The sequence below is a fragment of the Delphinapterus leucas genome, chromosome X, assembly GCF_059928025.1.
Source record: "Delphinapterus leucas isolate spDelLeu-1000000601 "Yukka" chromosome X, BTC_Dleu_Yukka2, whole genome shotgun sequence".
NCBI lineage: Eukaryota > Metazoa > Chordata > Mammalia > Artiodactyla > Monodontidae > Delphinapterus > Delphinapterus leucas.
The window spans coordinates 106,800,548-106,822,580 of record NC_143150.1 but is presented as its reverse complement, the minus strand read 5'-3'; the positions used below and the strand labels follow the sequence as shown (position 1 = coordinate 106,822,580).

Here is a 22,033-nt window from a genome sequence, read left to right as displayed (position 1 = left end):
CGTAAAACAGTTGATCAGCTTAAACTGGTTTTGCCTCCTTAAATAGGTTGTTGATTAATCAAACCTTGTGTTATTTTACAGAGACAGAACTGCACATCTCCAAGAAGCAACCCATGACCCCAGGATGACCCTGGAACCAAGATCTTCAGTCTGCAGAACTCAGAGAATAGAAATGTTGCCTGGAGAGCCCGTGACAATCCTTCAATTAAGGAAAATCTGGCCTCCAGCCGCATGAGTAGCTTATATGGACTAATTCAAGACTAGCCAATTAGCTTCCAAGTTTGAAATTACCCTGACCCCTTAAATTTCACCCAGACCTCTGGCTTGAGGTGAGATTTGAGAGACTTGTCTCCTGTGTTAGTCGGCTTTGCAGTAAAGCTCTTTTCTCAAAAACTGTTGCCATAGTGTTGGCTTCTGTGCACACAGTACGGTGAGCCCTTGTTCAGTAAGTTTTGGCAACCCAGGTGAGATTTAGGTCTTGTGACCGCCTGCCTGAGGCACTGTAGCCCCTGGCAGAGAGTGGGCCCTCAGCACCAACCTTGAGTAGCCCGCCTAGACTGAATTTGTCTAGAAGGTCGGCTCTTGGGTTCCTGCTTCCCCGCCATGGCACTCGAGGCTCCTCGGGCTACTTTCACTTTTGAGAAAAGAAACAGCTCCTGGATCAGACGTCTTTTGGGTGAGTAACCTTGTTAAAATGTGCCTGTACCTAAATTGTCTAATAATCTCAGCGGAATTGTGGGTTAGAGTCCTGCCTGGGGGAGTTTTTTTTGCTCGGGATAGAGTCCAGGTTAGAGTCCTAAGGCTAGGATCGTGGGCTAGAGTCCCACCCTAAGAGAGACAGTACAAAAGGTTACAGCTGCTGAGGTACTCAAAGGATTGGGTTAAAGTCCCAGGCCTTTGGATTTGTTTGCCTATGTTTGTTCAGGTCTGACTGTTATATCTGTCAGGATTGGCTAATGGGAGTTGGCTATTGGATGACTGTGGCAAAACTTTATTAAACCTGATTGACATTAATGAGGGTCCTCTGACTCAGGAGATAAAAGACCTTGCTCCTGGACTGGAAACCTTGCTTTACAGGGTGATGGGGTTTTTCACCCATGCCTAAGATGATTGCCCGGAGGTGGTGTTACACGTGTATATTCCTTTTTTGTTTTTTTGTTGCTTTATTGGAGAATAGTTGATTTACAATGTTGTGTTAGTTTCAGGTGTACAGCAAAGTGAGTCAGTTATACATATACATATATTCGTTCATTTTCAGATTCTTTTCTCATACAGATTATCACAGAATATTGAGCAGAGTCCCCTGTGCTACACAGTAGGTCCTCGTTGGTTATCTGTCTTATATATAGCAGTGTGTATGTTAATCCCAAGCTCCTGATTTATCCATTCCCCCCCGCCCCACGTTTCCCCTTTGGTAACCATAAGTTTGTTTTCGATATCTGTAAGTCTGTTTCTGTTTTGTAAGTAAGTTCATTTGTGTCATTTTTAAAAATTAGATTCCACATGTGAGTGATATATGATATTTGTCTTTCTGTCTGACTTATTTCACTTAGTGTGATAATCTCTAGGTCCGTCCACGTTGCTGCAGATGGCATTCTTTCTTTCTTTTTTTATGACTGAGTAATATTCCGTTGTATATATGTACCACGTAGTTTTTATCCATTCCTCTGTCGATGGACATTTAGGTTGCTTCCATGTCTTGGCTGTTGCAAATAGTGCTGCAGTGAACATTGGGGTGCGTGTACCTTTGCAAATTATGGTTTTCAATGGATATGTGCACAGGAGTGGGATTGCTGGATCACATGGTATTTTTTATTTTATTTTACTGGAGTATAGTTGATTTACAATGTGTTAGTTTTAGGTGTACAGCAAAGTGATTCAGTCACACATATACGTATATTCGTTCATTTTCAGATTCTTTTCTCATACAGGTTATCACAGAATATTGAGCAGAGTCCCCTGTGCTATACAGTAGGTCCTCGTTGGTTATCTGTCTTATATATAGTAGTGGGCGTGTTAATCCCAAGCTCCTGATTTATCCATTCCCCCCCGCCCCACGTTTCCCCTTTGGTAACCATAAGTTTGTTTTCGATATCTGTAAGTCTGTTTCTGTTTTGTAAATAAGTTCATTTGTGTCATTTTCTTTTTCAACACATTTTTTAAACATCTTTATTGGAGTATAATTGCTTTACGATGGTGTGTTAGTTTCTGCTTTATAACAAAGTGAATCAGCTATACATATACATATAGCCCCATATCTCTTCCCTCTTGCATGTCCCCTGCATTGGCAGGCAGATTCTTAACCACTGCACCACCAGGGAAGTCCCGGAAAAAAGTTTTTATCTCAGAAGGCAGTGCGATAGTATTGGCTTCTATGCATGTCAGGCAGTGAGCCCTTGCTGGGTAACACTAGTAAATGACAGGCCTGGGACTAGACTCCTGGTCTGAATTCCTCTAGATCTCACACTGTTATACTCCTCTTGGCCTAAAGCAGAGCTTATATTCCTTGACACTCAAATGTATCTTGGGATAAAGATAAGGACTGTGTGGCTAAAGAACGGGATCCGAATCTATCCAAAGCATTGAAGAATACCTCAGTAAATGCCAGTTAGGAATAAGAAGGAGGAACAGGAATAAGGAGAAGAAACAGATGCTGCTCAGTGACAACAGGATCGTCTCTATATGCAGTGTCACATAACCTCAATCAGGGGAAGCACAAAACCATCGTGGACAGCTCCTTTCCTTTAGAAATATGCGCATATCTCAGACGCTGTGGGTTGGGTTCTAGGTCACCACAATAATGCGAATATTGCAATAAAGTAAATCGCACGAAATTTTGGGTTTCCCAGTGCTTATAAAAGTTGTTAATCCTATTGTACACTTACTAGACAGTGTCTAAAAAAAATGTACACATCTTAATTTAAAAATACAAAACAGTGGGCTTCCCTGGTGGCGCAGTGGTTGAGAGTCCGCCTGCCGCAGGGGACACAGGTTTGTGCCCCGGTCCGGGAAGATCCCGCATGCCACGGAGCGGCTGGGCCCGTGAGCCATGGCCGCTGAGCCTGCGTGTCCGGAGCCTGTGCTCTGCAACGGGAGAGACCACAACAGTGAGAGTCCCGCGTACCGCAAAAAACAAACAAACAAAAAACAAAAACAGTTACAAGAATAACAAAGATAACTGAGCAGAGAACCATAAGAAAATAATGAAAAAGTTTAAAATATTTCAAGAATTAACAAAATGTGGCACAGGGACCCCACGTGAACACATGATGTTGGGAAAACGGCACCCATTCACATGTTCAATGCACGGTAACCACAAACTTACAATTCGTAATAAAACAATATCTGTGAAGCATGATTAAGTGAAATACGATAAAAAGAGGTATGCCTATAAATCAATTAAAACAAGTCACAGAAGAGGCTAACTCTGGCTATTGAAAAGGACAGAAGAGCATTATTTTTCTCTGGGAGCCCACCCCTGTCCTGGGCCCCCTGCCTTATGTTGCATTTTCCCCATCTCACGTCAAGTCTGGGACATGAAACTACAAGGTTTGCATTAGGTACGCTGCTCAAGAGTTTGCAGGGATGTGGCATTCCCCAGGAACCTTTTAATCCAAGAGATAGACAAAAGGAACACCACCTCCCCCCCCCCCCGAAATGAGTGAGGACTGGAGAGACAACCACGCCAAAATATAGGTCATTCAGAGACCTGCCCAAACGTGCTCTCAGACCTAGAATGCCCAGGCAGGGCATCCTCTCTTGTAAGTCTCATAGTTTTCAGTGAGGTCAAAGTCTTGGTCTAAGAAGAACAGCCTCAGTTCAGTAGAGGGAGAAGCTCAGGTTGGAGGGTCAGGGAGGATCCGGTCCCGGGACTGGCCAGGAGTATGGTGGGGCCCCTGAGTGAGGAAAGAGGGTATCACTAGACCCACAAATGAGGGGGCTTTACAGACCCCTGCCCCCATTCTTAACCATGAGGGGCCCCAGGCAGAGCCATAGGGATGAGAAGCCTCCTCATTTCTGTCTGTCTGGTCTCGGCGAGGGAAGAGCTTTGTCTATCAGGATCAGGTCCCAGTTCTGCAAGGGAAGGGGTCTTGGCCATAACCAGGCAAACCAGGGTCAAGGTGAGGACCTCAGTGCTAATGAGAGCGTCTCTCTCCCAAGGAGGGAGGCTCACGGGGTGGCGCCCCTCTTGTCAGGCAGAGATGGTCAGAGCAACGCCCTGCCTTCCCCACTAGGGACTCGGGGAGGTGAGGGCTTTGTTTGGAGGCTGAAGGACTCGGGACCACAGAGGGAGGGGTCACGGGCTCTAATAGATGGCACGGAGAGGCCCGCGAGGGAGGATCATGGGACGGCTGACCTCTGAACCCCGGGATCCCATAGAGCCCCGCGCGTCCCGTCAGCCGTTGGAACCCCACACGACGCAGCCGCAGCCGGTAGTGGCTCCCACACTTCCGCTCCGGGGGCAAGGAGCTGGACGGTTGTTCACGGCGTTTTGTTCGGCCAAGGGCGGATTCCCAGGACTGACCTGCAGTCGAGGTGAGGACCTGAATGCGGACCCAAGGCATCCTTCCCCCCCTCCCGTAACAAAGGTGACCCCCACAAATCGCGCCTCTGTGATCGAAAGTGGAAGGTTCCCGAAAAGCTGTTAGGCTGAGTTCTGCCTGGAAATTCTCAAGGGGGAAAGCCTTAATCTAAGAGAGAATTTCCTGATTCTGTAAATCAAGGAAACCTAGGCCCTGACTGAAGTCAAGGCGGGGGGTGGGGTGGGGGGCGGGGGGAGGGGCGGGGCCTGAGTGCTAATGAGAGCGTAGAGATGGCAACAAAGCCGCACCCATGCACTCAGTTCCCGGAGCCTCCAGGCCGGGGTGGTCGTATATAGCAGGCCCAGACTTCCCCCCCCACCCCCAGGAGCTCAAGGAGGTGAAGCTTGTGGGCACAGTTCAGTAAAGGGAGAAGTCCCAGGCTCTGACAGATTCCAAGATGGGCACCCTGTATGTAGGACCTAGGGACCACCGGCTCCAGAACACTGGAGTACCACAGACCCCCGCCCCTGCTGTCAGCTGTCAGAGACCCTGAGTAGTTGTGGCCGGATGTGAGTCATCCTGACTTCGGCTTCAGAGGTTCCAGGAAGTGAGAACTTTCATCTGAGGGCCATGCCTCCGGCCGGCCAAGAGGAAATTCCCAGTACTGGTCTGGAGTCAAGGTGAAGACTTTGAGTGGGGAGTGAGAGGTGCCACTCGGCCCATAACAAACTGCACTAAGTCTCGCTGCTGCTGTAGGCCCTGGGAAGCCCCAACAGAGCCATCAAACTGAGTTCTGCCTGAGATGTCTCGGGGCTGGGAGGGCCTTGGTCTAGGGAGTAGCTCCATCTTGCAGATGGAGGATACCTAGGTCCTAACTGAGGTGAAGGTGAGGGCCCTAAATACTGATGAGGGGGCCTCTCCCCATTTAGGGGTGGCATCACAAAGCAGCGCCCCTACACTTGTGGGAGGCTCCAGCCAGGGGTAGTCATATATGTAGGACCCTGACTTCCCCCTCTAGGGACTCAGGGAATTGAGGGCTTTGCTCTGAGGCTGGACTACCCAGGTTATTGGTGGGAGGAGTCCTAAGTCCTACACAGAGTTCGGGTCGGAGACCTGAGTGAGGACTAAGGTGAACACCGACTCTAAAATGTAGGGTCTCATAAATTCTGCCCGTGTTCTGAGTAGAAACCAAGAGTATCTGTCAAGCGGAAGCACTCTTCTCATTTGTCTGGAGAGTTCAGAGATGTGCGGGTGTTGGACTAATTGAATAGCCTCAATTCTGCAGAGGGAAGAGACCCAGGGCTTTATAGGAGTCAGGGTGAGGACCCTGAAAGAACAGTGATGATACCACTCACCCACAAACAGAGGAGACAACAGAGAGTGCCCCCCTCCTTGCTTGCAGCGCTGGGTAGCCCAGGTATGGAAGTCAGGTGTGTGTGAGCCCTCCTTTATTTTTTATTTTTTTAACATCTTTATTGGGGTATAATTACTTTACAATGGTGTGTTAGTTTCTGCTTTATAACAAAGTGAATCAGTTATACATATACATATGTTCCCATATCTCCTCCTTCTTGCGTCTCCCTCCCTCCCACCCTCCCTATCCCACCCCTCTAGGCGGTCACAAAGCACCGAGCTGATCTCCCTGTGCTATGCGGCTGCTTCCCACTAGCTATCTATTTTACGTTTGGTAGTGTATATATGTCCAACCCACTCTCTCGCTTTGTCACAGCTCACCCTTCCCCCTCCCCATATCCTCAAGTCCATTCTCCAGTAGGTCTGTGTCTTTATTCCTGTCTTACCCCTAGGTTCTTCATGACATTTTTTTCCTTAAATTCCATATATATGTGATAGCATACGGTATTTGACTTTCTCTTTCTGACTTACTTCACTCTGTATGACAGACTCTAGGTCTATCCACCTCATTACAAATAGCTCAGTTTCGTTTCTTTTTATGGCTGAGCAATATTCCATTGTAGATATGTGCCACATCTTCTTTATCCATTCATCCGATGATGGGCACTTAGGTTGTTTCCATCTCCGGGCTATTGTAAGTAGAGCTGCAATGAACATTTTGGTGCATGACTCTTTTTGAATTATGGTTTTCTCAGGGTATATGCCCAGTAGTGGGATTGCTGGGTCATATGGTAGTTCTATTTGTAGTTTTTTAAGGAACCTCCGTACTGTTCTCCATAGTGGCTGAACCAATTCACATTCCCACCAGCAGTGCAGGAGTGTTCCCGTTTCTCCACACCCTCTCCAGCATTTATTGTTTCTAGATTTTTTGATGATGGCCATTCTGACTGGTGTGAGATGATATCTCATTGTAGTTTTGATTTGCATTTCTATAATGATTAATGATGTTGAGCATTCTTTCATGTGTTTGTTGGCAGTCTGCATATCTTCTTTGGAGAAAAGTCTCTTTAGGTCTTCTGCCCATTTTTGGATTGGGTTGCTTGTTTTTTTGTTATTGAGCTGCATGAGCTGCTTGTAAATTTCGGAAGTTAATCCTTTGTCAGTTGCTTCATTTGCAAATATTTTCTCCCATTCTGAGGGTTGTCTTTTCGTCTTGTTTATGGTTTCCTTTGCTGCGCAAAAGCTTTGAAGTTTCATTAGGTCCCGTTTGTTTATTTTTGTTTTCATTTCCATTTCTCTAGGAGGCAGATCAAAAAGGATCTTGCTGTGATTTATGTCGTAGAGTGTTCTGCCTATGTTTTCCTCTAAGAGTTTGATAGTTTCTGGCCTTACATTTAGGTCTTTAATCCATTTTGAGCTTATTTTTGTGTATGGTGTTAGGGAGTGATCTAATCTCATACTTTTACACGTACCTGTCCAGTTTTCCCAGCACCATTTATTGAAGAGGCTGTCCTTTCTACACTGTACATTCCTGCCTCCTTTATCAAAGATAAGGTGACCATATGTGCGTGGGTTTATCTCTGGGCTTTCTATCCTGTTCCATTGATGTATCTTTCTGTTTTTGTGCCAGTACCATACTGTCTAGATTACTGTAGCTTTGTAGTATAGTCTGAAGTCAGGGGGCCTGATTCCTCCGGCTCCGTTTTTCGTTCTCAAGATTGCTTTGGCTATACGGGGTCTTTTGTGTTTCCATACCAATTGTGAAATTTTTTGTTTTAGTTCTGTGAAAAATGCCAGTGGTAGTTTGATAGGGATTACATTGAATCTGTAGATTGCTTTGGGTAGTAGAGTCGTTTTCACAATGTTGATTCTTCCAATCCAAGAATATGGTATGTCTCTCCATCTATTTGTATCATCTTTAATTTCTCTCATCAGTGTCTTATAATTTTCTGAATACAGGTCTTGTGTCTCCTTAGGTAGGTTTATTCCTAGATATTTTATTCTTTTTGTTGCAATGGTAAGTGGGAGTGTTTTCTTGATTTCACTTTCATATTTTTCATCATTAGTGTATAGGAATGCCAGAGATTTCTGTGCATTAATTTTGTATGCTGCAACTTTACCAAATTCATTGATTAGCTCTAGTAGTTTTCTGGTAGCATCTTTAGGATTCTCTATGTATAGTATCATGTCATCTGCAAACAGCGACAGCTTTACTTCTTCTTTTCCAATTTGGATTCCTTTTATTTCCTTTTCTTCTCTGATTGCTGTGGCTAAAACTTCCAAAATTATATTGAATAAGAGTGGTGAGAGTGGGCAACCTTGTCTTGTTCCTGATCTTAGTGGAAATGCTTTCAGTTTTTCACCATTGAGGATGATGTTGGCTGTGGATTTGTCATATATGGCCTTTATTATGTTGAGGAAAGTTCCCTCTGTGCCTACTTTCTGCAGGGTTTTTATCATAAATGGGTGTTGAATTTTGTCAAAAGCTTTCTCTGCATCTATTGAGATGATCATATGGTTTTTCTCCTTCAGTTTGTTAATATGGTTTATCACATTGATTGATTTGCGTATATTGAAGAATCCTTGCATTCCTGGAATAAACCCCACTTGATCATGGTGTATGATCCTTTTAATGTGCTGTTGGATTCTGTTTGCTAGTATTTTGTTGAGGATTTTTGCATCTAGGTTCATCAGTGATGTTGGCCTGTAGATTTCTTTCTTTGTGACATCCTTGTCTGGTTTTGGTATCAAGGTGATGGTGGCCTCATAAAATGAATTTGGGAGTGTTCCTCCCTCTGCTATATTTTGGTAGAGTTTGAGAAGGATAGGTGTTAGCTCTTCTCTAAATGTTTGATAGAGTTCGCCTGTGAAGCCATCTGGTCCTGGGCTTTTGTTTGTTGGAAGATTTTTAATCATAGTTTCAATTTCACTGCTTGTGATTGGTCTGTTCATATTTTCTATTTCTTCCTGATTCAGTCTTGGCAGGTTGTGCATTTCTAAGAATTTGCCCATTTCTTCCAGGTTGTCCATTTTATTGGCATAGAGTTGCTTGTAGTAATCTCTCATGACCTTTTGTATTTCTGCAGTGTCAGTTGTTACTTCTCCTTTTTCATTTCTAATTCTATAGATTTGAGGCTTCTCCCTTTTTTTCTTGATGAGTCCAGCTAATGGTGTATCTGTTTTGTTTATCTTCTCAAAGAACCAGCTTTTAGTTTTATTGATCTTTGCTATTGTTTCCTTCATTTCTTTTTCATTTATTTCTGATCTGATTTTTATGATTTCTTTCCTTCTGCTAACTTTGCGGTTCTTTTTTTCTTCTTTTTCTAATTGCTTTAGGTGCAAGGTTAGGTTGTTTATTTGAGTTGTTTCCTGTTTCTTAAGGTGGGCTTGTATTGCTATAAACTTCCCTCTTAGAACTGCTTTTGCTGCATCCCATAGGTTTTGGGTCGTCGTGTCTCCATTGTCATTTGTTTCTAGGTATTTTTTTATTTCCCCTTTGTTTTCTTCAGTGATCACTTTGTTATTAAGTAGTGTATTGTTTAGCCTCCATGTGTTTGTATTTTTTACAGATCTTTTCCTGTAATTGATGTCTAGTCTCATGGCGTTGTGTTCGGAAGAGATACTTGATGCAATTTCAATTTTCTTAAATTTACCAAGGCTTGATTTGTGACCCAAGATATGATCTATCTTGGAGAATGTTCCATGAGCACTTGAGAAAAATGTGTATTCTGTTGTTTTTGGATGGAGTGTCCTATTAATATCAATTAAGTCCATCTTGTTTAATGTATCATTTAAAGCTTGTGTTTCCTTATTTATTTTCATTTTGGATGATCTGTCCATGGGTGAAAGTGGGGTGTTAAAGTCCCCTACTATGAATGTGTTACTGTCAATTTCCCCTTTTAAGGCTGTTAGTATTTGCCTTATATATTGAGGTGCTCTTATGTTGGGTGCGTAAGTATTTACAATTGTTACATCTTCTTCTTGGATCGATCCCTTGATCATTATGTAGTGTCCTTCTTTGTCTCTTCTAATCGTCTTTATTTTAAAGTCTATTTTGTCTGATATGAGAGTTGCTACTCCAGCTTTCTTTTGGTTTCCATTTGCATGGAATATCTTTTTCCATCCCCTCACTTTCAGTCTGTATGTGTCTCTAGGTCTGAAGTGGGTCTCTTGTAGACAGCATATATATGGGTCTTGTTTTTGTATCCATTTAGCCAATCTGTGTCTTTTGGTGGGAGCATTTAGTCCATTTACATTTAAAGTAATTATCGATATGTATGTTCCTATTCCCATTTTCTAAATTGTTTTGGGCTCGTTATTGTAGGTCTTTCCTTCTCTTGTGTTTCTTGCCTAGAGAAGTTTCTTTAGCGTTTGTTGTAAAGCTGGTTTGGTGGTGCTGAACTCTCTCAGCATTTGCTTGTCTGTAAAGGTTTTGATTTCTCCATCAAATCTGAATGAGATCCTTGCTGGGTAGAGTAATCCTGGTTGAAGGTTTTTCTCCTTCATTACTTTCAGTATGTCCTGCCACTCCCTTCTGGCTTACAGAGTTTCTGCTGAGAGATCAGCTGTTAACCGTATGGGGATTCCCTTGTGTGTTATTTGTTGTTTTCCCCTTGCTGCTTTTAATATGCTTTCTTTGTATTTAATTTTTGACAGTTTGATTAATACGCGTCTTGGCGTATTTCTCCTTGGATTTATCTTGTATGGGACTCTCTGTGCTTCCTGGACTTGATTAACTATTTCCTTTCCCATATTAGGGAAGTTTTCAACTATAATCTCTTCAAATATTTTCTCCGTCCCTTTCTTTTTCTCTTCTTCTTCTGGAACCCCTATAATTCGAATGCTGTTGCATTTAATGTTGTCCCAGAGGTCTCTGAGACTGTCCTCAGTTCTTTTCATTCTTTTTTCTTTATTCTGCTCTGCAGTCGTTATTTCCACTATTTTATCTTCCAGGTCACTTATCCGTTCTTCTGCCTCAGTTATTCTGCTATTGATCCCATCTAGAGTCTTTTTCATTTCATTTATTGTGTTGTTCATCATTGTTTGTTTCACCTTTAGTTCTTCTGGGTCCTTGTTAAATGTTTCTTGCATTTTGTCCATTCTATTTCCAAGATTTTGGATCATCTTTACTGTCATTATTGTGAATTCTTTTTCAGGTAGACTGCCTATTCCCTCTTCACTTGTTAGGTCTGGTGCATTTTTATCTTGCTCCTTCATCTGCCGTGTGTTTTTCTGTCTTCTCATTCTGCTTATCTTACTGTGTTTGGGGTCTCCTTTTTGCAGGCTGCAGGTTCGTAGTTCCCATTGTTTTTGATGGCTGTCCGCAGTGGCTAAGGTTGGTTCAGTGGGTTGTGTAGGCTTCCTGGTGGAGGGGACTAGTGCCTGTGTTATGGTGGATGAGGCTGGACCTTGTCTTTCTGGTGGGCAGTTCCACGTCTGGTGGTGTGTTTTGGGGTGTCTTTGGCCTCATTATGATTTTAGGCAGCCTCTCTGCCAATGGGTGGGCTTGTGTACCTGTTTTGCTAGTTGTTTGGCATAGTGTGTCCAGCACTGTAGCTTGCTGGTCGTTGAGTGAAGCTGGGTGCTGGTGTTGAGATGGAGATCTCTGGGAGATTTTCCCCATTTGATATTATGTGGAGCCTGGAGGTCTCTTGTTGACCAGTGTCCTGAAGTTGGCTCTCCCACCTCAGAGGCACAGCACTGACTCCTGGCCGCAGCACCAGGAGCCTTTCATCCACACGGCTCCTCAGTTTGGGATGGTTCGTTCTCTATTCAGGTATTCCACAGATGCGGGGTCCATCAAGTTGATTGTGGAGATTTAATCCGCTGCTCCTGAGGCTGCTGGGAGAGATTTCCCTTTCTCTTCTTTGTTTGCACAGCTCCCGGGTTTCCCCTCCTTTATTTCTGATGGTATCAGATTGGTGAGAGCCAAGGCAAGGACCCTGAATGAGGACTGAGGACCCCAAGGAGCCCAGGACAGAGTCCCATAGAGTTGTCAGCTGTGGGTGCCCCCTGGCAGGGGTGCTGGGCTGAGGTGCCCCTTCACGTCTTCTTAAGGTATCCCAGGAAGATGAGGACCTGGGTCTGAGGTATAAATTTAGAGCAGCACAGAGGAGGGGGCCCAGGCCCTGCCCAAAGTTGATATGATGGTCCTGCATATGAACTGAGGGGACCCCAATGCTCCAGAGTAGAGGGGGCTCCACAAGGACTAGATAATTGCCCACTGCTGCTCTCAGCCCCAGTAAGCACCAGGCAGGGCTGGCAGGCTGCAGCCTGAGGCTCACTTTAATTATTTCCACAGGGTTCTTAGAGGACAGGGTGATCAGAACAGGAGTCCTGTGTGTTCGTAGAGCAGGACCCACATGGAAACCTGAAGAGCGGCCCTCTTAAAGGCAGGGTGGTACCTCCCTGCTGTAGGCGCTCACACCCTCTCATCCTCTCGCATCTCTGCCAGATCACCCCACTGTCCTACCTGCGCTCCTGCCTTTTGTCCCTGACCACAGTCACCATGCCTCGGGGGCAGAAGAGTAAGCTCCGCACCCGTGAGAGACGCCACCAGGCCCAAAGTGGGACCCAGGGTCTGACGGGTGCTCAGGCCACTGCAGCTGAGGAGGAAGCCGCCTCGTCTTCATGTCCTTCTCTTCCTTGGGTTACTACTCGGAGAAAGCCGGGTGCTAAGTCACGTAGCACTCTCAAGAGTTCTCAGAGGGCCCTAGCCACCACCACTCAGCCTGCATGTGTTTCTCCCGCAAGATCAAACAAAGGAGCCAAAGGCCAAATGAAAAAAAAGCACAGTTCCTCTCAGGCCCCCGTCTCCGCCGTGCGGTCTCAAAAAGGCCCTCTAAGGAGGATAGCGAGTGTGTTGGTGCAGTTCCTGGTGCACATGTATAAAATGAAAAAGCCTGTTAGGAAAGCACATATGCTGAAGCTTATCGATAAGAAGTACCAAAATCGATTCCCTGAGATCCTCAGAAGAGCTTCTTTCAGCATGGAGATGCTATTTGGTGTTGACTTAAAGGAGGTCGACCGTACCAAGCATACTTATACCTTTGTCAGCAAAATGGCTCTCCCCAACGATGGGACCGTGAGCCGTGGCAGCGGGTTACCCAAGACCGGTATCCTGATGTACATCCTGGGTGTGATCCTCATGAAGGGCAACTGCGCCACAGAGGAGAATATCTGGGAGTTCCTGAATAAGATGAGAGTCTATGCTGGGAAGAGGCACTTCATATTTGGGGAGCCCAAGAAGCTCATCACCCAAGATTTGGTGAAGCTGAAGTATTTGGAATACCGGCAAGTGGCCAACAGTGATCCAGCGCGCTACGAGTTCCTGTGGGGCCCGAGAGCCCATGCCGAAACCAGCAAGATGAAAGTCCTGGAGTTCCTGGCCAAGGTCAATCACACCGTCCCCAGTGCCTTCCAGTCTTGGTATGAAGAGGCTTTGAAAGATGAGGAGGAGAGAGCCCAAGCCAGTGGATGCTCCAGTGTTCTGTCCAGCTCCTCCCACACAGAATCTGAGGCAAATTCTGCACTTTGTGGCTGAAGAGAGCATTCACTATTTCAAGTAGTGTAGGGCTGGGTGTGACAGAGGGAACACTGTATAATACCTTTGTGTTCCTGTTCTGTATGGGGAATTTGGAAATACGTCTTTGTTTTTTGCTGTTTTTCAAACGTTACTCCTAAATGAAATTTTATTTAGCGTTAGAATGTAAGTTTATGAATTACATCAGTCATACTTACTGTTGTTTATCAGGTTTAAGAATAAGAGTTTTGCTGTTTTGTAAAACATATTGGGAAAACTTCCATCTTATTTAGTAATTTGGTGGAAGATAACATGGCATTGCAATATGCAATTCCTTGAAAATGTGAAAAAGTTAAGTATAGTATAGTATAGTATACTGGATGTAGTATAGTATAGAAAAAGTAAGATGGTCAATCTTTGGTTTACTAATTCCTTTTACTCTGTTTTATAAAATTAGAAATAACAGTATGTGCTTGGCTCATTCAAAAATGTATAATTAAATCATAATAAATTAGACCTCGTGCTCACAGGCTCGTTTATTCCCCAAACATTAATTGAGCATCTGCTCTTAGAAGGCTCCTTGCTAGTACTGTGAGAGCTGAGAAGAAGAAGACCTAGCCACTGACCATAAAATTATAGAGCCGAGAAGCAGCTATCATATAAAGAAAATGGTGATGTATACTCTAAGACCAAAAGGACAAATGAAAAGACAGGATAAGAAAGGAGAGGGGTGGTTTCACATGATAGCAGTCAAATGTAAATTCCCTGATGCAAGGCAGTGGTGGGCCTTGGGAAAAATGTAAGTCCTTCAGTGGGAGGTAATTATAAGTTAGGTGCGTGGTGGGCTAGATGAGACTGATAATTTTGAGCAGGGGCCAGATCCTCAGATGGTGGGCCGTACAGTTGAAAGACAAAGCCTGGAATGGGAAACTGCCCTTAGCAGTTACAGGCACACTTCATTTTGTTGCGCTTTGCTTTATTGTATTTCACAGATAGTGCTTTTTCTTTTCTTTTTTAACAAATTGAAGGTTTGTGTCAACCTTGCTTCCAGCAAGTCTTTCAGCGCCATTTTTCCAACAAGGTATTCTCACGTCATGTCTCTGTGTCACATTTTGGTAATTCTCACAATATTTCACACCTTCCACCAGCAAAAAGATGGACTCGCTGAAGGCTCAGATGATGGTTAGCAGTTTTTAGCAGCAAGGTATTTTTTAATTAAGGCATGTACATTGTTCCTTGACAGAATGCTATTGCACGCTTAATAGGCTGCGGTATAGTGTAAACATAAATTTTATAAGAGCACTGGGAAACCAAAAAATTCTTGTGACTCGCTTTATTGTGCTATTCACTTTATTTTGGGGGTCTGGAACCAAACCTGCAATATCTTCGAGGTCTCCTTGTACTTTGGGGTTGTGGGTAAATCAGAGAGAAATCACCTGAGGCAGGAATAGATTGTGTCCTGTGCTCTTGTCCCAGTGCAGGTGAACACTATGCAAATTAGATGTTTTATTCACGCTGTCATGTCTCCAGGGAGTTTCTGAGAAATAAGGGTGGTACTCCCCTGAGGGGGGATGCCCAGAAGCCACTGGACTGGCACTCTTTGCCCTAGCTGGGGGAGCCAGAGCCCACTCCACGAAAAACAATCATTCAAATTAGGTTATCTTGATTGTAATTTGGCAAACTCTAGGCAAGGAGTAGATATTCGTGGGTGGTTAAATGAATGAAAGTGGGAGTGGTTTATAAAGAAGGGCAACTGAGAGGGAGGTAAGTTTTAGGTCCGTGAAACATTTTAGAGCTTCGTGTTGCATCTACTGAGGAAGTCTACCTCATGTTGACCTTGAATGACATACTCTAACAGGGAAATACTAGTTTTCCTTGCTAAGCAGGATTTTGCCTGATAGGGGTTTCTTTGCCCTAGAGCCCTGCTTATTCTCTGGCATCTCCTGGATTGAAAGTTAAATCTCAGTGTAGTGGGTTGAAGCTCCAGGGGACAAATTAATCATAGTAAGAACTGGCATCCTTGAAAGTCTCAGTACCGGCCAGGCAATGGGCCAGGCACTTCACAGGCATTATATAAATTCTATCAGTCCCCAAGGCAGAGCTTCTCAAACCCATTTCACAGATGAAAAGACCGAGGCTCACAGAGTTTGGTGATGTGTTCAGTTTCACACAGCTGTTAAGTGACAGTGTTGGAACTAGACTCCTGGCCTAACTAAGTCTGATGCCCACACTTTTCCATTCCTCCCAGCCCGAGGCCAACTTTGTGTTCCTTAATTCACCTTACTTCTCACTCACTACAAAATATATCTCAGGTGATAAAAAGGAGGGCTCTGTGCCCAAAACACTGGATGGGAATACATAAGCACAGCAATAAGCGTATCAAAGTAGTTGAAAAGGGTGAAGAAAGCAGAGGAAGATATTTAGTCACAGTATGACCATCTACATATCCAAAGTCAGATGATCTCAAAAGATCAGGGGCTCAGAAAATCGTGCTGGACAGCCCTTCGCATTTGGAAGTTCAATCTATTCAAAGAGGGGTTACATAAAAGGCTACGTGTTGCTGGTAAAGAGAAGGGAAAAACCAATGTATTTTTTTTCTTTGACAGCACATCCATCCTGCCTTGCGTTACAACTTCCCTACTTCACATCACTCCTGGGACGGAGACCCAGTCTCTGAAGGGTTTGCAATAGGGAAACCAGTCAAGAGTTTGCAGGGATGGGCCCTTTCCCAGGAAGCCTTTAATCAAGAAACAGGAGCCACGATGAAGGGCCCCTTACGGGTGGCCTGGGGAGAGCAACATGCCAGGCAAAGTTGTCAGCCTGAGCATGCCCTCACTTAACTCTTCAGGGTCCTCAGGGACTTGTGAGTCCCACCTAGGAGGATGAGCTCAGGTCAGTAGAGGGAGGAGTCCCAGTCTCTGCCACATGTGGTGGTCAGGACCCTGAATGAGGAATGAAGGAAGCACACCTGCCACCCCCGAACAGTGTGTCCCATGGACTCCTGACCCTGCCTTCAGCCCTCAGAGTCCCCAGACAGCCTTGGCAAGATGTGGCTGAACCTGATTTCCACGTAAGAGGTTGAGAAAGTGAAGACTTTGGCCTGAGGTTGGCCAACTCAGGTCAGTAGAGATAGGATTTCCAAGGTGCGCCAGGAGGAAGGTGAGCAGAGAGAAGAGTTCAGGGCCCACCAAACCCATATCAGCGGAGACCTCACAGAATCCTCCCTGTTGCCGTGACAGATCCTGGTGTAAATGTCAGGAAGAGACGACCTCATATCCTTCTCGGGGATCACAGAAAAGTGAGGAACTTGGTTTGAGGGGGAGGTCCCAGGGCAGTAGAGGGGGGAATCTTAGGCCTTCACGTGAGTCAGATTTAGGGTACTGAGTTAGAACCCTGAGTGGGATCACCATCATATGGTCTCAACCTGCCTGATACAGTTGTCACTCATGGCGTGGCAGGTGTGGCCAAGTAAGGCCACCCTCACCTCCTCCTATTGGATCTCAGGGAAATAAGAGCCTTTCTCTGAAGAAATGTCCTCAGGTCGAGAAAGAGGGGAGCCTCAGGCCCTGCCAGGAGTCAAATCAAGGAAACTGAGTGAGGACTGAGAGGCCCACCCACTCTTGCATAGAGGGGAAAACTGGCCCTGCGCCTGCACTCAAGACTTAAATCCCCAGGGAAGGGTGTGAGGCTGAGCAACAACCACCACCCCCCATCAGTTTTTTTTTTTTTAGTTCACTTTAATTTTTTTTAAAGCAGTTTTGGGTTCACAGCAAAATGGAGCAGAAAGTACAAAGAGTTCCCATGTACCCTCTTCCCCGACACAGCTCACACCTCCCCCACTATCAACATCCCCCATCAGAGTGGGCCGTTTGCTACGATCTATGAAGCTACATTGACACATCATTAGCACACAAAGTCCAGAGTTACATTAGGCTTCATTCTTGGTGTTGTACACTTTGTGGGTTCCGACGAACGTATGATGACTTGTATCTACCATTATAGTGTCATACAGAGTAATTTCACTACCCTAAAAATTCTCTGTGCTCTATTCATCCCTCCCTGCCCCCAACCCCTGGCAACCACTGGTCTTTTTGCTTTTTCTATAGTTTTGCCTTTTTCCAGGATGTCATGTAGTTGGAATCACGCAGCATGTAGCCTTTTAAGATTAGTTTCTTTCACTTAGTAATACACGTCTAAGGTTCCTCCATGTCTTTTCATGGTTTGATATTTATTTCTAGCACTGAACAGTATTCCATTATTTATCCGTTTACCTGCTGAAGGACACCTTTGTTGCTTTTAAGTTTTGGCAATTATGAGTAAAGCTGCTATAAACATCGGTGTGCAGGTTTTTGTGTGGAGGTAAGTTTCCAACTCATTTTGGTAAACACCAAGGAGCATGATTACTAGATTGTATGGTAAGAGTACGTTTAGTTGGTTTTTTTAAAAAAAACAATTTATTGAGGTAGGATGGACGTACAAAAACCGTACATATTTAATGTATACAAATTGATGAGTTCGGAGATAAGTATCCACTTGTGAAGCTATCAGTCACCACAGTTTATGCCATAAACATATCTATGACCTCCAAATGTTTCCTCCCACCCTTTTTATTTTGTGTGTGTGATAAGAACACTTACCATAAGATTTAACCTGTTAGAAAGTGTACAATGTAGTATTCTTAACTATAAACTCTATGCTGTATAGTAGATCCCTAGGATTTACCTTGCATAACTGAAACTTTGTAACTTTTGATTAAAACCTTCTCATTTTCCCCATCTCCATAGCCCCTGGCAACCACCACTCTACTCTCTGCTTCTCTGACTTTGACTATTTTAGATTCCTCATATAAATGACATCATGTAGTATTTGTCCTTCTGTGTCTGGCTTATTTCACTGGAACATAATGTTCTCTAGATTTATTCACGCTGTCATAGCTGGAGAAGTTAGCTTCTTTTTAAAGCTGAATGATATTCCATTGTATGTATACTTTACACTTTCTTTATCCATTCATCCATCGGTGGACATTTAGGTTGCTTCCATAGCTTGGCTATTATGAATAATGCTGCAATGAACATGGGAATGCAGATATCTCTTCAAGGTCCTGATTTCAATTCCTTTGGATAGTAGTGGGATTGCCGACAATATCATATGTTATTTTTGATTTTTTTTTTTTTTTTTGCGGTACGCGGGCCTCTCACTGCTGCGGCCTCTCCCGCTGCGGAGCACAGGCTCCGGACGCACAGGCTCAGCGGCCATGGCTCACGGGCCCAGCCGCTCCGCGGCACATGGGATCCTCCCAGACCCGGGCACGAAGCCACGTCCCCCGCATCGGCAGGCGGACTCTCAACCACTGCACCACCAAGGAAGCCCTATTTTTGATTTTTTGAGGAGCCTCCATACTGTTTCCCATAGTGGCTGGACCAATTTACATTCCCACCGACAGTATAGAATATGTTTAGTTTACTGAGAAGCTTGCAAACAGGCTTCCAAAGTGGGTATACCATCTGCATCACCACCAACAATGAAAGTGTTCTTGTTGAATCACAACCTCACCAGCATTTGGCGCTGTCAGTCTTCTGGATTTTGGCACGTAGTGGTTTCTGGTTGTAATTTTAATTTGCAGTTCCCTAATGGTACATGATGGTGAGCATCTTTTCATATGCTTGTTTGCCATCTGTATATCTTCCTGTTCATATCTTTTGTCCATTTTTCCATTTGTCCATATCCTGTTCATATCTGTATCTGTTCATATCTTTTGTCCATTTTTTTTATCGGGTTGTTAGTTTCCTTCTTATTGAATTTTAAGAGTTCCTTGTATATTTTGGATAAAAGCCTTCATCAGATCTGTCTTTTGCAAATATTTCCTCTGAGACTGTAGCTCATCTTCTTGTTCTCTTGATGGTGTATTTTTGCAGATTAGAAGTTTAAGGGAATGAAATCTAGCTTATCAATTATTTCTTTCATGGATCCCCATCCCATTTTATATGAGTTCTGGAAGGAGGTGAGATCCTTGGTCTGAAGGTCCAGCCCCCAGTCAGCAAAAGGAAGAGTCCATGACCCTGTGTGGTATCCAAGTGAGGACTCCAAATGATGACTTAGGATCTAACAAGCTCAGGACAGAGAGGTACCCACAGAGCTTTAACTACTGGGTTCTCCCTGATAAGAGTGGTGGGCTGAGGTGCCCCTCTCACTTTCTTCTTGTGGGTCCCGGAGAGCTTTGGGGTGTCAACTTTAGAGTAACAGAGAGGGGAGTTTCCAGGCCTTGCCAAGAGCTGTCATGATAATCCTGAAGCTAAACATAGAAGACTCCGTACACTGAAAAACACAAGTGGCTCCACTATCAACCATGCTATCACCCTAGTCAGTAAAACATAGAGCAGGCAGGCTGCAGCCTAAGGCTCACCGTTTCTCCACTGGGTTCTCAGGGACAGGTCGACCAGGAGAACAAGAGCCCTGCAGAGTCCTAGGGCAGTGCCCTCAAGGAAACCTGCAGAGATGGACTTGGTTAAAGCTTATGTGGAATCTCCCTGCTGAAGGTCCTCACACCATCTCATTCCCCCTCCTCCTCCCTCCTCCAAGTGCGGGCATCACCCACACTCCCGCCTGCTGTTCCTGATCACACTCATCATTCCCTAGGGTCACAAGAGTAAACTCAGTGCTCGTGAGAAATGCCAGCATGCCCGGGGTGAGACCCAGGATCTCCAGGGTGCTCAAACCACTCAGCAGGGAAGAGTCCCCCTTCTCTTCCTCTCCTGTTTTGGGGATGTTTCCTTGGACTCCCCTGTGGCTGGCATTCCTAGGAGCCTCAGAGATCCACATCCACCATTGTTACTTCTCAGCTATTTCATGCACAATGTCTGAAAAAGATGTCAAGAGCCAAGATGAGAAAGCGCACGTCGTTCTAAAGCCTCAACCTCCACTGAGAGCTTACGGAAGGACCTTCTAACCATGAAGGCAGGGATGTTGATGCAATTCCTACTGCAGAAATATAAAAGAGCCCATCATGAAGGTAGACATGCTGAAGGTTGTCAACAAAATGTACAGGGAACAATTCCCTGAGATCCTAAGGAGAGCCACTGAGCACGTGGAACTGGTCTGCGGCCTTGACTTGAAGGAAGTCAAGCCGGGTGGTGATTCCTATGCCCTTGTCAGCAAGCTAGATCTCACCGATGATGGGCGTCGGAGCAGTGGCGGGCGGTTTTGGAAGAATGGGCTCCTGATGCCTCTCCTCGGTGTGATCTTCTTGCATGGCGACCGTGCCTCTGAGGAGGAGATCTGGGAATTCCTGAATATTTGAGGTGTTTTTGATGGAAGGAGGCACTTCATCTTGGTGGAGCCCAGGAAGCTTATCACAGAAGATTTGGTGCAGGAAAATACCTGGTGTATCATCAGATGCGCGACAGCGATCGAGAGCCCAAGCTGAAACCAGCAAGATGAGAGTCCTGGAGTTTTTGGCCAAGGTCGATGATAGGGTCCCCACTGCCTTCCCAGCCTGGTATGAAGAGGCTTTGAGAGATGAGGGAGAGAGAGCCCGAGCCAGGGCTGCAGCCAGGGCTGGCACTACTGCCACGGCCAGTGCACATTCCAGGGCCACATCCAGTCGCTCCTGTCACCCCTAGTGAGGTAGAGGCCGATTCTTCACTTTGTGGTTGGAAAAGCCTGTTAACCAGTGTTCCTGATATGCATAAATTCCTGTTGACTTATTTTTTTGGTAATTTTCAAGTGATTTTCTTTTCAAAAGAAAGTTTATTTAGATTCAGAGCAAGCTTATGAATGACATGGGTCACACACTTATTGCTCTTTATCAGATTTAGAAGTAAGAATTTTGTGTTTTGAAATACAAATTGAAAAATTTTAAATCATCTATGGGATCCAGAACAAGACTGCATGGAATTGGAATAGGGATATCCTTGGTAATGTGAAAGAACTCCACAGTAAAATAGGATAAGAAGATAGAGAAAACAAATTAAAATTGTTCACCTGTGGGTTTGGCGTACTCCAGTCTTTCTTTTCCAAAATTTAAAAGATATACACCTTTTAAAGTCAGGAAAAGATATATACCTTTTGCATTTAGGATGTGCTTAAATTATTCAAGAAAATATGAGTTTATGGGACTGTAAATTGATGCAGCCACTATGGAAAACAGTATAGAGGTTCATCAAAATATTGAAAATAGGACTACCGTGTGATCCAGCAATTCCACTCCCGGAAATTTATCTGAAGGAAAAGAGAACAACAACTGTTTTGAAAAGATATCTGCACCCCCCATATTCATTTATTTACCATAACCAAGACATGAAAACAACGTAAGTGTTCATTGATGGATGAATGGATAAAGAAAATGTGATACACACACACTCACACACACAGTCATACTCTCATTCTCCCTCGGATATTATTCAGCCATTTAAAAAAAAAAAAAAAGGAAATCCTGCCATTTGCAATAACACAGAGAGACAGACAAAGACAAATACTATATGATCTCACTTATATGTGGAAATTAAAAAAAAAAAACACACCCAGAGAACAGATTGGTGGTTCCCACAGGTGTGGGGTGGAGGATGGATAAAATGGGTGTAAATGGCCAAATGGTACAAACCATTTACAAAATAAAGAAGTCCTGGGGATGTAATGT

At 44.5% G+C, this 22,033-nt stretch overlaps 1 protein-coding gene and 1 pseudogene across 1 annotated transcript; both read left to right on the top strand.

The window, feature by feature from the left end:
* Positions 1-12,380: 12,380 nt before the first annotated feature.
* LOC111171091 (melanoma-associated antigen B3-like) lies at positions 12,381-13,850 on the top strand. The gene has a single exon (XM_022566735.3). The coding sequence runs from the start codon at positions 12,385-12,387 to the stop codon at positions 13,417-13,419; it is 1,035 nt and encodes a 344-aa protein (XP_022422443.2). The 5' UTR covers positions 12,381-12,384; the 3' UTR covers positions 13,420-13,850.
* Positions 13,851-16,844: 2,994 nt separating this feature from the next.
* Positions 16,845-21,484, top strand: LOC149744378 (melanoma-associated antigen B4-like; annotated as a pseudogene).
* The last annotated feature ends 549 nt before the right edge of the window (positions 21,485-22,033 follow it).